The sequence below is a fragment of the Staurois parvus genome, unplaced genomic scaffold (genome assembly GCF_062004578.1).
Source record: "Staurois parvus isolate SC_StPar_1 unplaced genomic scaffold, SC_StPar_1.0 ptg000335l, whole genome shotgun sequence".
In the NCBI taxonomy this organism is placed as follows: domain Eukaryota; kingdom Metazoa; phylum Chordata; class Amphibia; order Anura; family Ranidae; genus Staurois; species Staurois parvus.
Window position 1 is genome coordinate 1,639,258 of NW_028318131.1, and position 13,706 is coordinate 1,652,963.

The window sequence follows — 13,706 nt, forward strand, 5'->3', positions numbered from 1 at the left end:
GAGGGCGCCGTAGCGACTACCAGCTGGGACTGGAAACATCCTAGGCAAACGTACATATTCGCCAGCACACCACGGATCTCGATATCGTCCAAAATAACGTTTTTATCCCAAAAAGATCACATCGCAAAGAAAAGTGCAACGTTTCGGAGCCGTGCAGAACCCGTTCGTCAGGCATGTGATCCGTGGCGTGCTGGCGAATATGTATGTTTGTATATGCAGTAAAGCACGCTTGTTATACTGACTGTGGAACCTAAGGGGTTAATCCTCCACATTGTGTAAAAAAGGCTGTTTGATCCTGTCTTCTCTGATCCTCCCCTTCTTCCACAGTCCCCAATCCATCTGATGATAGTACAGAGCCCTAGAAGACACTCTGCACATGCTCAGTTTGGTGTGTATTGCTAGAGAGTTGTTGTTTTTTTTCTTTTTTGGTGGAGGGTGCCTGTGATCACCACAGGGCCAATCAGCAGTGTCCAGACAGAGGGTCATGGGTCATGAGGAGAAAGAAAACTCCTCCTACAAGCTTTAACCAGTGCTCTGCTTTTTCCAGAGCCCCCCTCTTATCTCCTGATGAGACATATTGTGTGGAGTCACTCTGCACATGCTCAGTTTGGTATGTATTGCTAGAGAGGTTTTTGTTTTCATGGGGGAGTGCATGTGGTCAGCACAGGGCCAATCAACACTATCCAGACAGAGGTCAGAGGTCCTGCGTCCTCCTAGAACAAAATGAAAATTTCTCCTGCAAGCTTTAACCAGTTCTCTGCTGGACACTGATAGAAGTCACAAGACTGCTATATACTGCTAATGAGAAAAGGTATTTAGCAGTTTATATTTACTAAAGTAACCCGTCTGTGGTACTGTAGGTGACCAGATATAGTGAATGCTGGTTTGTGGGTTTAGTAAATTAAAAATATTGAATGAAAATATTTCATGTTTACCATTTTCAGCCAGTAGGTGAAGCTCAAGGTTCCTTTTGTGTTGAAATAAATGATATTTTATATTGGCTAACTAGCTGAATCTCAAATTACACACCCAGCTAACAGAAGTAGGCCTCATTCACATGGGGCAATTATATCCATGCCCCACACAGGACCCGATTTACCCGATTTAACCCCATGGGGATGCACAACTGTTCCTCGCATCCCTGTGCAGTCAGTCCCATTCATGTCTATTGGATGCACTGACATTGCCCAATATGACACCCATGTGGGCGCGGGTGCATGTCCCCATACCCACCCTGGGTGCATTTGCTGCCCTGCACCCACAAGGACGTCAAACTGGCAGCAGTGGCTGTGTCTGCTGTCCCAATAGACAGCAATAGTACTGTCCGCACAGGGATGCACCCAACAGCTCTGCATCCCCGTGTCAGTAAATCATGGCCCTGCATGGGGCGCGAATGTAATCACTCCATGTGAATGAGGCCTTGATGGAGTGACTGTTACCCCGCTTTGCCTGCCCTGTATGACTTCATATGGAGTGTTAGTTATAAAAAAAAATACAAAATGCAAAAAAAATGCTGTGCTCCCTGTTTAGAAAACGCAGAATTATCTGCTAAACCAGTGTTATGTACCCTGTATTAAATATTTATTTGTAAAATTTGTATATAATTTATAAAATATTCCCTTTAATAGGAAAGAGAAGCCATAACTACATTTTGTCAAGTCCTTTAACTTACAAAATTATCCCCTGTAGGGTGAGCCGGGGGCAGATGGACTCCCAGGAACCCCGGGACGTCCTGGAAATCCTGGCAGTGCGGGGACACCGGTGAGTTTGCATGTATTGCTATGGGCATAATGCACACTGATGTACATAGGTCATTAACAATTAAAGGTCATATCTCTCGTTTCTTTGTTTTATTTTAGGGGGGTAAAGGAGATAAAGGGGAATCTGTGAGTATCTTGGTGAAGGTTCTTAATGGCTGTTATGTTTCAAAGTATCTTCATTAAACCAGAGTTTTGTCTCAATGTAGGGGGAATCAGGACGTCCAGGGCCCGCTGGATCCAAAGGAGAGAGAGGCTTACCGGTAAGACCATGGGGCAGGCTACTGTAACAGGCTACTAGTGCATTGTACCTCTCAATATAACATGCCAAAGAATAAAAATGCTTTACATCCAGCAATTCAGGGTTACATAGTTACAGTTAGTATGGCTGAAAAAATACAAAAGTCCATCCAGTTCTACCATTTAAAAAAAGTTATAATCCTATACCCACAGTTGATCCAGAGGAAGGCAAAAAAAAAACAGCAAAGCATGATCCAATTTGTTCCTGCAGGGAAAAAAATTCCTTCCTGATCTTCCGAGAGGCAATCAGATATTCCCTGGATAAACTTTACCTATAAATGTTTATATCCAGTTATATTCTGTGTATCTAAGAAAGAATCCAGGACTTTCCTACAGCAATCCACTGAGCTGGCCAGAACCAACTCTTGAGGGAGTCTATTCCACATTTTTACAGCTCTTACTGTGAAGAAACCTTTCCGTGTTTGGAGATTACATTTCTTTTCCTCCAGACATAAAGAGCGCCCCCTTGTCCTCTGTGATGACCTCAGGGTGAATAGCTCTACACCGAGTTCACTATATGAACCACTGATGTATTTATACATGGAGATCATATCCCCCCTTATGTATTATACATGGAGATCATATCCCCCTTATGTAGTATACATGGAGATCATATCCCCCTTATGTATTATACATGGAGATCATATCCCCCTTATGTATTATACATGGAGATCATATCCCCCCCTTATGTATTATACATGGAGATCATATCCCCCTTATGTATTATACATGGAGATCATATCCCCCTTATGTATTATACATGGAGATCATATCCCCCCTTATGTATTACACATGGAGATCATATCCCCCTTATGTATTATACATGGTGATCATATCCCCCTTATGTATTATACATGGAGATCATATCCCCCCTTATGTATTATACATGGAGATCATATCCCCCCTTATATATTATACATGGTGATCATATCCCCCCTTATGTATTATACATGGAGATCATATCCCCCCTTATGTATTATACATGGAGATCATATCCCCCCTTATGTATTATACATGGTGATCATATCCCCCTTATGTATTATACATGGAGATCATATCCCCCTTATGTATTATACATGGAGATCATATCCCCCTTATGTATTATACATGGAGATCATATCCCCCCTTATGTATTATACATGGAGATAATATCCCCCCTTATGTATTATACATGGAGATCATATCCCCCCTTATGTATTTATACATGGAGATCATTTCCCCCCTTATGTATTATACATGGTGATCATATCCCCCCTTATGTATTATACATGGAGATCATATCCTCCTTATGTATTATACATGGAGATCATATCCCCCCTTATGTATTATACATGGAGATCATATCCCCCCTTATGTATTATACATGGAGATCATATCCCCCTTATGTATTATACATGGAGATCATATCCCCCCTTATATATTATACATGGTGATCATATCCCCCTTATGTATTATACATAGAGATCATATCCCCCCTTATGTATTATACATGGAGATAATATCCCCCCTTATGTATTATACATGGAGATCATATCCCCCCTTATGTATTATACATGGAGATCATATCCCCCTTATGTATTATACATGGTGATCATATCCCCCCCTTATGTATTATACATGGAGATAATATCCCCCCTTATGTATTATACATGGAGATCATATCCCCCCTTATGTATTATACATGGAGATCATATCCCCCCCTTATGTATTATACATGGTGATCATATCCCCCCTTTTGTATTATACATGGAGATCATATCCCCCCTTATGTATTATACATGGAGATCATATCCCCCTTATGTATTATACATGGAGATCATATACCCCCTTATGTATTATACATGGAGATCATATCCCCCCCTTATGTATTATACATGGAGATCATATCCCCCTTATGTATTATACATGGAGATCATATCCCCCTTATGTATTATACATGGAGATCATATCCCCCCTTATGTATTACACATGGAGATCATATCCCCCTTATGTATTATACATGGAGATCATATCCCCCCTTATGTATTATACATGGAGATCATATCCCCCCTTATATATTATACATGGTGATCATATCCCCCCTTATGTATTATACATGGAGATCATATCCCCCCTTATGTATTATACATGGTGATCATATCCCCCTTATGTATTATACATGGAGATCATATCCCCCCTTATGTATTATACATGGTGATCATATCCCCCTTATGTATTATACATGGAGATCATATCCCCCCTTATGTATTATACATGGTGATCATATCCCCCTTATGTATTATACATGGAGATCATATCCCCCCTTATGTATTATACATGGAGATAATATCCCCCCTTATGTATTATACATGGAGATCATATCCCCCCTTATGTATTTATACATGGAGATCATTTCCCCCCTTATGTATTATACATGGTGATCATATCCCCCCTTATGTATTATACATGGAGATCATATCCTCCTTATGTATTATACATGGAGATCATATCCCCCCTTATGTATTATACATGGAGATCATATCCCCCCTTATGTATTATACATGGAGATCATATCCCCCCTTATGTATTATACATGGAGATAATATCCCCCCTTATGTATTATACATGGTGATCATATCCCCCTTATGTATTATACATAGAGATCATATCCCCCCTTATGTATTATACATGGAGATCATATCCCCCCTTATGTATTATACATGGAGATCATATCCCCCCTTATGTATTATACATGGTGATCATATCCCCCCTTATGTATTATACATAGAGATCATATCCCCCCTTATGTATTATACATGGAGATAATATCCCCCCTTATGTATTATACATGGAGATCATATCTCCCCTTATGTATTATACATGGAGATCATATCCCCCCTTATGTATTATACATGGAGATCATATCCCCCCTTATGTATTATACATGGAGATCATATCCCCCCTTATGTATTATACATGGAGATCATATCCCCCTTATGTATTATACATGGAGATCATATCCCCCCTTATATATTATACATGGTGATCATATCCCCCTTATGTATTATACATAGAGATCATATCCCCCCTTATGTATTATACATGGAGATCATATCCCCCTTATGTATTATACATGGAGATCATATCCCCCCTTATATATTATACATGGTGATCATATCCCCCTTATGTATTATACATAGAGATCATATCCCCCCTTATGTATTATACATGGAGATAATATCCCCCCTTATGTATTATACATGGAGATCATATCCCCCCTTATGTATTATACATGGAGATCATATCCCCCTTATGTATTATACATGGTGATCATATCCCCCCCTTATGTATTATACATGGAGATAATATCCCCCCTTATGTATTATACATGGAGATCATATCCCCCCTTTTGTATTATACATGGAGATCATATCCCCCCTTATGTATTATACATGGAGATCATATCCCCCTTATGTATTATACATGGAGATCATATACCCCCTTATGTATTATACATGGAGATCATATCCCCCCCTTATGTATTATACATGGAGATCATATCCCCCTTATGTATTATACATGGAGATCATATCCCCCTTATGTATTATACATGGAGATCATATCCCCCCTTATGTATTACACATGGAGATCATATCCCCCTTATGTATTATACATGGAGATCATATCCCCCCTTATGTATTATACATGGAGATCATATCCCCCCTTATATATTATACATGGTGATCATATCCCCCCTTATGTATTATACATGGAGATCATATCCCCCCTTATGTATTATACATGGTGATCATATCCCCCTTATGTATTATACATGGAGATCATATCCCCCCTTATGTATTATACATGGTGATCATATCCCCCTTATGTATTATACATGGAGATCATATCCCCCCTTATGTATTATACATGGAGATAATATCCCCCCTTATGTATTATACATGGAGATCATATCCCCCCTTATGTATTTATACATGGAGATCATTTCCCCCCTTATGTATTATACATGGTGATCATATCCCCCCTTATGTATTATACATGGAGATCATATCCTCCTTATGTATTATACATGGAGATCATATCCCCCTTATGTATTATACATGGAGATCATATCCCCCCTTATGTATTATACATGGAGATCATATCCCCCCTTATGTATTATACATGGAGATCATATCCCCCCTTATGTATTATACATGGAGATCATATCCCCCCTTATGTATTATACATGGTGATCATATCCCCCCTTATGTATTATACATAGAGATCATATCCCCCCTTATGTATTATACATGGAGATAATATCCCCCCTTATGTATTATACATGGAGATCATATCCCCCCTTATGTATTATACATGGAGATCATATCCCCCTTATGTATTATACATGGAGATCATATCCCCCCCTTATGTATTATACATGGTGATCATATCCCCCCTTATGTATTATACATGGAGATCATATCCCCCCTTATGTATTATACATGGAGATCATATCCCCCTTATGTATTATACATGGTGATCATATCCCCCCCTTATGTATTATACATGGAGATAATATCCCCCCTTATGTATTATACATGAAGATCATATCCCCCCTTATGTATTATACATGGAGATCATATCCCCCCTTATGTATTATACATGGTGATCATATCCCCCTTATGTATTATACATGGAGATCATATCTCCCCTTATGTATTATACATGGAGATCATATCCCCCCTTATGTATTATACATGGTGATCATATCCCCCTTATGTATTATACATGGAGATCATATCCCCCCTTATGTATTATACGTGGAGATCATATCCCCCCTTATGTATTATACATGGAGATCATATCCCCCCTTATGTATTATACATGGAGATCATATCTCCCCTTATGTATTATACATGGAGATCATATCCCCCCTTATGTATTATACATGGAGATCATATCCCCCCTTATGTATTATACATGGAGATCATATCTCCCCTTATGTATTATACATGGAGATCATATCCCCCCTTATGTATTATACATGGAGATCATATCTCCCCTTATGTATTATACATGGAGATCATATCTCCCCTTATGTATTATACATGGAGATCATATCCCCCCTTATGTATTATACGTGGAGATCATATCCCCCCTTATGTATTATACATGGAGATCATATCCCCCCTTATGTATTATACATGGAGATCATATCCCCCCTTATGTATTATACATGGTGATCATATCCTCCCTTATGTATTATACATGGAGATCATATTATTATTATTATTATTATTATTATTATACAGTATTTATAAAGCGCCAATAGTTCGCTCAGCGCTGTACATTACAATGGGGGACAGAACATGTGACAGAACAATACCAATACAATGCAGAACATGAGGGGATTGAGGGCCCTGCTCTTTTGAGCTTACAATCTAGGAGGGAGTGGATGGTGGTACAGGAGGAGAAAGCTGTGGGGGATGGAGTGGTAGGAAGAGTGGCGGAGGTTGGCAAGTTAGCAGGGGGTGGGGTAGGCGTCCCTGAAGAGATGGGTTTTCAGGGTGCACCTAAAGGAGAGGAGAGTAGGTGATAATCTGATGGGTTGGGGCAGGGAGTTCCAGAGGATGGGTGACACCCTGGGGAAGTCCTGGAGGCGGGCATGGGAGGAGGAGACCAGGGAACTAGAGAGAAGGAGGTCTTGTGAGGAGCGGAGTGTGCGTGTTGGGTGGTACTTGGATATTAGGTCGGTGATGTAGTTCGGGGCAGTATGGTGGACGGCTTTGTACGTCAGTGTTAGGATTTTGAATTTGATCCGTTGCGCAATCGGAAGCCAGTGGAGGGATTGGCAGAGGGGGGTGGCGGAGATGGAGTGGTTGGAAAGGGGAATGAGTCTGGCAGCCGTATTCAGGATGGACTGAAGCGGGGATAGCCAGCGGCGAGGCAGGCCAAAGAGGAGGGAGTTGCAGTAGTCGAGTCGTGATATGATGAGGGAGTGGATGAGCTGTTTAGTGGTTTCTGGGGTGAGGAACGTGCGGATTTTGGCGATGTTGCGGAGGTGGAGTCTGCACGAGTTTGTTAAAAATTGGACTTGGGGCTGGAAGGATAGGTTGGAGTCCAGAATGACACCAAGTACTCTGGCCTGTGGGGCTGGTTTGATGGTGGCATTGTTGGATGTGATAGAGAAGTCAATGGGGGGTGGTGTCCGGGCTGGGGGGAAGACAAGAAACTCGGTTTTGGAGAGGTTCAGTTTAAGGAAGTGGAGTGACATCCAGTCTGATATGTCGCTCAGCAGGTGTGTGATTCGGGCGGAGACTGAGGGGGTGAGGTGGGGGGGTTGAGAGATAGATTTGTGTGTCGTCGGCATAGAGGTGGTAGTTGAAGCCGTGAGAGTGTATGAGTTGGCCAAGGGAGGAGGTGTAGATGGAGAAGAGAAGGGACCCGAGGACGGAGCCTTGAGGGACCCCAACAGAGAGGGGGAGTGAGGGGGAGGTGGTAGCATTATAGGTAACGCTGAAAAATCTGCATTTGTTTGTTGGAACTTGCAAAGGAGCCATGTCTGGAGCTGGAAATTCTATATTTTAAATGTAAGTGGCTATTATAATTTTCCCTATACTTTGAATATGAGTCCTGAGACCCTTCTTGTCTTTCTGAGGACCTTGGAAAAATATCTTTGAAGAGAGAATGGAAGATCTCTGATCTATAATGCTGTTAAGCTGATTATATACATACAGAGGGTAATAGTATTTAATACTATTGGTGCTGGTTTTTGGTGTTTGCACAGTGTTGAAGCGATCACAGAGTGCTCACAGTTTAATTTGTAGTACATATGTGCACTATATAAAATAATTAATTTACTTTATAAAAGGTTTTGGCACATTTTTAAGAGGTTGTGTTTTTGCACGGAGTGATTATTCTTTTATATAAAGGTAATGCACTAGAGTATTTATTCTTATTTTTGAGGTTCTTACTGGATGGAATAGGATTCAATCCTTCCTATTGGATGAAAAAGTTTGGAAATCTGGGACCTTTTTGAACACTGGACTTTTCTTTGGACTTTTTTTTTGGGGGGATTTTTGAGATTTTATATGACACTTTAGGGTTTAATTGTATTATTATTATATCACAAAAAGGTTATATTATATGATTATTGCACTTTCTAGGGAGAAAGTATGACTTTTTGAGGGGTTTGAAGTGGAGGAGGTTATATATTTATTTATTAATTTCCCACTGCTGATCATAAATTTAAAAGGGTGAAAGTAACTACAGCAAGGGTATCAAGCTCAAATTTATGGTGGGCCACTTCAGCATTATGGTTGGCCTCATAGGGCCAGTTGTATCTGTAAGACTTGATGTCCAGAGCACCCCACCCTCCCTTCCATCACAGTGCACCCTCCTTACCTTGTGCTGCTGCCAGGAAGAAGCTGGAGGCAGAGCTGTTAAACAGAAAGTGCAGGGTCTGGAGGAGTACCAAAGGAGGGCTGGAGTCAGCTGCTGAAGTCTGCAGGGGAGGTGGAGACAAGGGGGTGCACAGAGACATGCAGGATCTGTAGGAGGAGTTCTGTCCTCCTCTCTGCTGCCAATTGCCGAGATCAAGGGTGGGGGTTGCAGAAATTAGCTTCTTTGTGGCTGCATGGAAAAGAGCTGGATCTGGTGGAGGAGATCTGTCCTCCTCTCTTCTCTTGACTGCTGATACAAGGTGGAGACAAGGGAGTGCCGCAGCTGCAGTAGAAGTCTGAGGGCCAAATGAAATGGTCTGGAGGGCCTTGTGTTTGACACCTTGTGATTGACACCTGTCAACTACAGCATTCACTCAGCCTATGATCCTTCCTTGTACTGTATGTGCACAGTGTGCAGTGAAATCAGAGTATGAAGATTCAGTATGAAAGGCTTGCAACAAGGAAAATTCTCCTGCACATAAATGCAATAGCCGAGTCGATGGACAGATGGTCACAAGAAGCCTTGCTGCTTTCCAGGACTGGGGTTGTCCTGCAACCACCGGAAACAACAGAAAAGATAGAGGGCGAACCAACCTAGTGCGGTATCCAAGAGATTTTAATATAAAAAAAAACCAGTAAAAACTACTCACAAACCTAGAAGTAAAACTCGCTTATCAAGCCAATCATCTGTGGCCAAATATGGGGGGGCTGCTCAGAGGTCCCTGAAGGCTGACACGTTTCGAAGGAATATCCTTCTTCCTCAGAGCCTAATGCCAAGTGATCACTTTGCCAGCTCTTTACCACCAAATGAGAGCCATGAGTTTGTCCCCCTAAGAAGATTCAGTACAAGAGATCAGCAGGTACAACGATGTAAGACTGAAGCCCCGATGAAGGGGGATCGTTGGCCCTGAAACATGTTGGATGCCTTTGGTATCTACATTGTTATTAATGGGATTTGGACTCTTGAATCGGCCGTTTGGTCCAACCATGCTTTTACTGATCGGGAAGAGGGTTAGGGCTGGAGGGTTAGAGTTACTTTTTTTCCATATAGAAATCAATTACCTTCTAGTTTGTGTAATGTAACTATCTATAGTGAAATGTCAGCTATAATTTGATTGGTTATTATATTTATTATAGACAGCACAGACCTTTCTTCCAACACATACATTCTGCCTCATGGTTATCTCCGTGAGTTCTGCTTGCTTCCATTCATATAAAGTGTGACGATATACCACTGATTCTTCTTGTTGTACAGGGTGAACCTGGCGAAGTAATAAATGGTGGAGCAGCTGTTCCTGGAAGGAAAGGAGAACCTGGAAACCCAGTAAGTGTCATTAACTAATGGGGAATGGAAGGGTTACTTAAAGCTACAGTAAGCACACCCTTCTGTATGCACGCCTGAGCTAAGGACAGATGGATTCCAGGAAGCAGGGCCTTTGATAAGGGAGGTACCACCAATCATCCTGTACAGGGCCCAGGCCAGCAGGGGGGGCCCAGGCAGCTATGTGAATTGAATGTAGGCAGGGAAGGTGATCAGCAAAGTGTGGGGGGCAGTTACTGGGACCAATCCCCTGTATGGCTCTCTCTGCAGCAGCTGAAAGCCGGCTTCTTCTCCTCTCCCTCCTGCTGGCTTTGAGCTGCTGTACAGAGAGTCATACAGGGGATTGGTTCCAATCATTGCCCCCTTCCTTTCTGGAATGAACACAATGAGTGATCGGTACTGATCACTCACTGTGTTCATTCATAACTGAATCATAGTAAACTGATTTTTTGGGAGGGCAGGGTGGGGCCCTGTCAGGTTTGCTGTATAGGGCCCTGTGGCTTCTGTCAGCAGCTCTGCCAGGAAGTAAATGCTACATGAATCATCTTCCCTTAATCAAGATGGCTGCAGCTAGAAATGCTAAGGTGTGTGTGGGGGGGGGGGACATGCAACGCTGTATGCAAGTGAATTTCATATCCTCTATTTTTTTTTTTTTTTTTAGACAGATAAAGCGTTCTTTTGGTAGAACGCTTAATAAACTTATCAAAGAAAGAAAGAAAGAAATACTAAACAAATACATTTAAATACAATTGAAAAAAAACACCCCAAAAAACTGCTTCCCATAGTTTCAATTATAAAACATAGCAAAATAAAAATGGCAGGGCAGTAAGAAACCCCCTAAAATAACCCCTTTTTAGAAAGTAGATGCCCCAAGGTGATCTGATTTTTTGCCACTTTTTTTGGAAGCAGAGGAGATTATTAAGGGATCGCTTTTAAATGGGGTGACAAGAGCTTGACATGTGTAAATCTAGTCCAAAACAATTTGTGAATTTTTCCATTGCAGTCTGATTTTTGGATATTCCATCAGACATACTACACTCTTGGTATAATATAAGGATCGTGTGGTATAGATCCATTCTTAGTATACTGTATATATATTATAAATGAAGCTGTTCACTTTATTCACCAGAGGCAGCCTACAAGCATCCCATCTCCCGCTTTGGTCATGATTTGTTATAATGACTTCATTTTAAATCTTTCTATCTTCAAGGGAATTCCTGGACAAGCAGGTACTCCAGGGCAGAGGGGAATCCCAGGAAATTCAGGACCCCCAGGGCCAGAAGGACCGAGCGGATCTCCAGGTGTTTCAGGCCAGTCTGTGAAGGTAAGTTTCTTTCATGTCACCTTTAGCTCTTGGATGGACTCTTGTTTTAGTTTCAAATTTTAAAATTATTTGCTGAGCATCTGACTCTTCGATTCTAAAATAGGAAATTCAGGTCTCATAAACTTTAGGCAAATTTATTATACTGTAGGTCAAAGGTTAAATTTGTTTTTGCCTTCATTGCTTTTTAAACTGAACTCTAAGCACATTTAATGAGAACAAATTCGTGTATTTCTGTAAACATTAATCTGAGGCCCAGGACGGGAGCCTAGCATCAGGATACTGAAAGGTAGTGGAAAAGGTAGAGATTACAGAATAGGTAGAGAAAATGAAGAGTGGAGCAGAAAAGGGGAAAGGGAAGGGGGTAGAGACGGCTAGGGGCTCTCCGCGCTTCAGTGCAAGGCCCTCCTCCACTTTGACCCTCTAGCTCAGAGTTCGAGGAGAAGTCAGTCATAATTCCCTGGGAGACAGTGGGAAATCCAGGAGTCCAAGACTGGCCTAAATTTCATCATGGTGTCATGTAATTTAGCTGCTTTTAGCAGTTTTTCATTGATCAGAACACATTGCATATGGAATTCAACCTTGGCTTTTGGTAATGTATCAGACAACCATGCCCTTGCAATTCTCTGCTTTGAGGCTGTCAAGATGTGGACCATCAAAGCTCGTGGTTTCTGAATATTCTCTGCAAGTGATGAATGGAAGAGGGTTTCTTGTGGTAACATGTGTATTGATTTTTGCAATATCTTGTAAAATGTCATAAACTTGGGTCCAGAACATGTGTGCCACCAGGTAAGACCACCAAATATGAAAACATGAACCTAGGTCTGGACAGCCATGAAAGCAGGTTGAAGGGTTGGCCAGGTATTCTCGGACCAGCCTGATGGGCACCATATGCCAATGAAAGAGGACTTTATGATTGGTTTCAACCACAGCAGCTTGTCAGGAGCTGGATTTGTAGTACCACAGATTTGAGACTACTCCTGTGGTTCCAGTTGTATCCTCAGGTCTCTCTCCCAGGCCTTCATATAGGAAAACAGAACGGGGGAAAAATTAGATATGAGGGTGGTATATAGGAGCGAAATTAGGCCCGGGGAATGTGAGTCCTTGAATTATTTGGATTCAAAAAGGGTAAAGCCTAGTCTATTCGCTCTTAACTTTACCATGGAGGAGATGTAATGCTTAATTTGTAGATAGCGGACCTGTTCAGGTGAGGGAAGTTGGTGAGAAGTTTGTAAATCTGTAAAAGATTTTATTGTATTGGCAGTTATCAAAGTGTGGAGGCAAGTCACTTTCCCGGGTGTCCAACGCCTGAAAGCCTGCAGTAATTTGAGACCAGGTGGGAAGGCTGGACGGTAGTCCATTGAAGTACTTAAGGTCATCCCAAACCCCTCATGGGTGCATCCATAGCAAGTTATAATGGGGCACAGTCCTCTGCCTCCAGGTAAACCCAAAAGGAGTTTAAGTCCAATTTTTTAATGGTAAAACTGGTTTGAAGCAAAGAAAAAAAAACGCAACACATTTCAGGGGTCAAACAGACTTCCTGTAAATGTGTTGGCCCCCGAAACGCATTGAATTTTTCTTTCTAT

General features: G+C 41.5%; 1 protein-coding gene across 3 annotated transcripts in view; it reads left to right on the forward strand.

Annotated features, from left to right (window-relative positions):
• Positions 1 to 13,706, forward strand: part of COL7A1 (collagen type VII alpha 1 chain) — a 299,769-nt gene that overhangs the window by 154,210 nt on the left and 131,853 nt on the right. For all 3 annotated transcript variants that reach the window (XM_089684078.1, XM_089684079.1, XM_089684077.1), the window contains exons 35-39: positions 1,690 to 1,761; positions 1,860 to 1,886; positions 1,967 to 2,020; positions 10,734 to 10,802; positions 12,010 to 12,123. In XM_089684078.1, coding sequence (XP_089540204.1) covers positions 1,690 to 1,761; positions 1,860 to 1,886; positions 1,967 to 2,020; positions 10,734 to 10,802; positions 12,010 to 12,123 — 336 coding nt within the window. The remainder of the gene's footprint in view (positions 1 to 1,689; positions 1,762 to 1,859; positions 1,887 to 1,966; positions 2,021 to 10,733; positions 10,803 to 12,009; positions 12,124 to 13,706) is intronic.